At 51.1% G+C, this 1,838-nt stretch overlaps 1 protein-coding gene across 1 annotated transcript; it reads right to left on the bottom strand.

The window, feature by feature from the left end:
- Nucleotides 1-304: 304 nt before the first annotated feature.
- On the bottom strand, nt 305-1,556 carry ABOM_011482 (putative C2H2 finger domain protein; the record flags this gene model as incomplete). The annotated part of the gene is made up of 3 exons (XM_022538610.1): nt 305-1,019; nt 1,078-1,211; nt 1,263-1,556. 3 exons carry the CDS (start codon nt 1,554-1,556, stop codon nt 305-307), a joined length of 1,143 nt encoding a protein of 380 aa, XP_022383664.1.
- Between the last annotated feature and the right edge of the window lie 282 nt (nt 1,557-1,838).

Below are 1,838 nucleotides of genomic sequence, written 5' to 3' on the forward strand. Positions count from 1 at the left end.
TCCATCTGAGTTCAGCCTGGAAGTCGTCCTGAGTGATAACGGCTTGTGTAACCGTGATCGTTTCTCGGGAATCGTTTTTTCTGGTGGTACAGCAGGAGAAATGACGTGCAATCCGTTCCGGTAGTCCCTTTCATCGAGCGAGTTTCCTCCAAGAATGCCTCTCGCTTGTCGGTGGTATAATGTACTCGGCAGTGAGTGGCAGGCAAAATCGTACAGTAGAATCAAGATTGGGCGGCTTGCGTCAAAATGTCTCAATGGTAGCGTGTGCGATTGGTTTATGGTCATCATAAGTTCTGCATTGGCCTCAAATCGTGAATGACTTCCAGGATACTGCAGGCGGGAACTGTGTCCCAGATGGAAGCGCGGGCTCGTCATAGGTGAAATGGTGTGCTGCTGGCCAGGTTGGCGACGGGTATTGGCAGTGAAAAGGCTGTTCACTAGTCAGCTTTCTATTGTTGGCTGTAGGCTGGGGTTGGCTTACATCGTTCAAAGGGACAGGCGCATAGCTTGGTGTAGCCAGTGGCCCTTCTGATTGGTCCCAGCACCGCAGGCTTGCATGCATAGGCATTGGTGAGGATGATAACTCGCCGTCGATGATGGGTTCTGGGTATTGGTCGCAAACAGCTGTAGGCGTCGAAGCGACTGATGACCGGGGGTGAGACGGGATAGATAATGTTGCACCGTCTGAAGAAGGAGAAGGGCAAGCCTCAGGGCTCGAATAAAATTGGCTGTCCTCGATGGATTCATGAATGTGGTGCGGGGGATAGAGGTGTGTTTGGTGCTCCGACGGCATGTTCATCCCTATCCACATGAGACCAGTGTCGTTTGCTAGGTCTGGATGAATAGGTGGTGCCACGAGGGATCCAATTGACATAGAAGTTGTTGGTTGAGTTGCAGCAAGAAAGTGGCCCGCACTGGGATCAACGGGTGCGGCCTTGGGCAAGTAATGAGATTCAGATACCATTGGGATGTGACTCTGTCGTCCCCATTGCGCATTGTTCATCTGAGTCTCAATTTCGCTGGAACATCATTCATTAGCCGGTACTCGACCGAGACTCAAGACCAAGTCAGACTCACTGTCTTTCTACGTGGCGCGCCAGTAAGTCAGGACGGTGAAACGCCTTTTTGCATCCCGGGTGGGTGCAACGGAACACTGCCTCAGGGTTGTGGTTGAGTTCATGTCGCCGTCTATGTTCCGCTCTGGTGAAGACCTAGGCGGAGGTTAGTGGAGTTCAATCGTTTGGATGTAGGAGTGGACGGACTTTGTTGCATCCTGGGAACTCGCAGGCGTGTACACGTTTACCCTTCTTCGCTTTACTGATGCGATGGGTGGTGGGGGTATAGGTGATTGGGAGAGGGATCTCTGTTTGAGTGTTGGTCCGGCGCATTGTGGTGGTAGTCTTCCTAGACGAAGCCTTGTTCTGTGTTCGAGAAGTGGAGGTGGTAGAAGTCATTGCTCTTGAGGAAGTGCGTGAAGAGTTGAGGACTGTTGACAGATGGATAGGCGAGTGGGGAGAAGATATAGTTTCGGTTCCTGGGGCAGATCCTCTAGCCATGATACAACGACTCAGGTGCCTGTCAGAAACAGAAGACGGTGTGGTATGGGGGCGTGTGGGGATGGTGGTGGGCTGTGATGCAGGTTCGTATATTGCCTAGTATGGAAATAATGTTATAGGGCGGAAATGGATGAGATCAGACGGTACGAAGAAAAATAAAAATAAAAAAATGCCTCGCATATGCAAGTCAAATTGATGCAGTGAGATCCAGGGGAGCAGAAGAGAGACAATCTGAAACAGTCGGAATGATGGCAGTAGAGTGCTGAGGATGCTGAGGAATTG

The sequence above is a fragment of the Aspergillus bombycis genome (assembly GCF_001792695.1).
Source record: "Aspergillus bombycis strain NRRL26010 chromosome Unknown contig00168, whole genome shotgun sequence".
In the NCBI taxonomy this organism is placed as follows: domain Eukaryota; kingdom Fungi; phylum Ascomycota; class Eurotiomycetes; order Eurotiales; family Aspergillaceae; genus Aspergillus; species Aspergillus bombycis.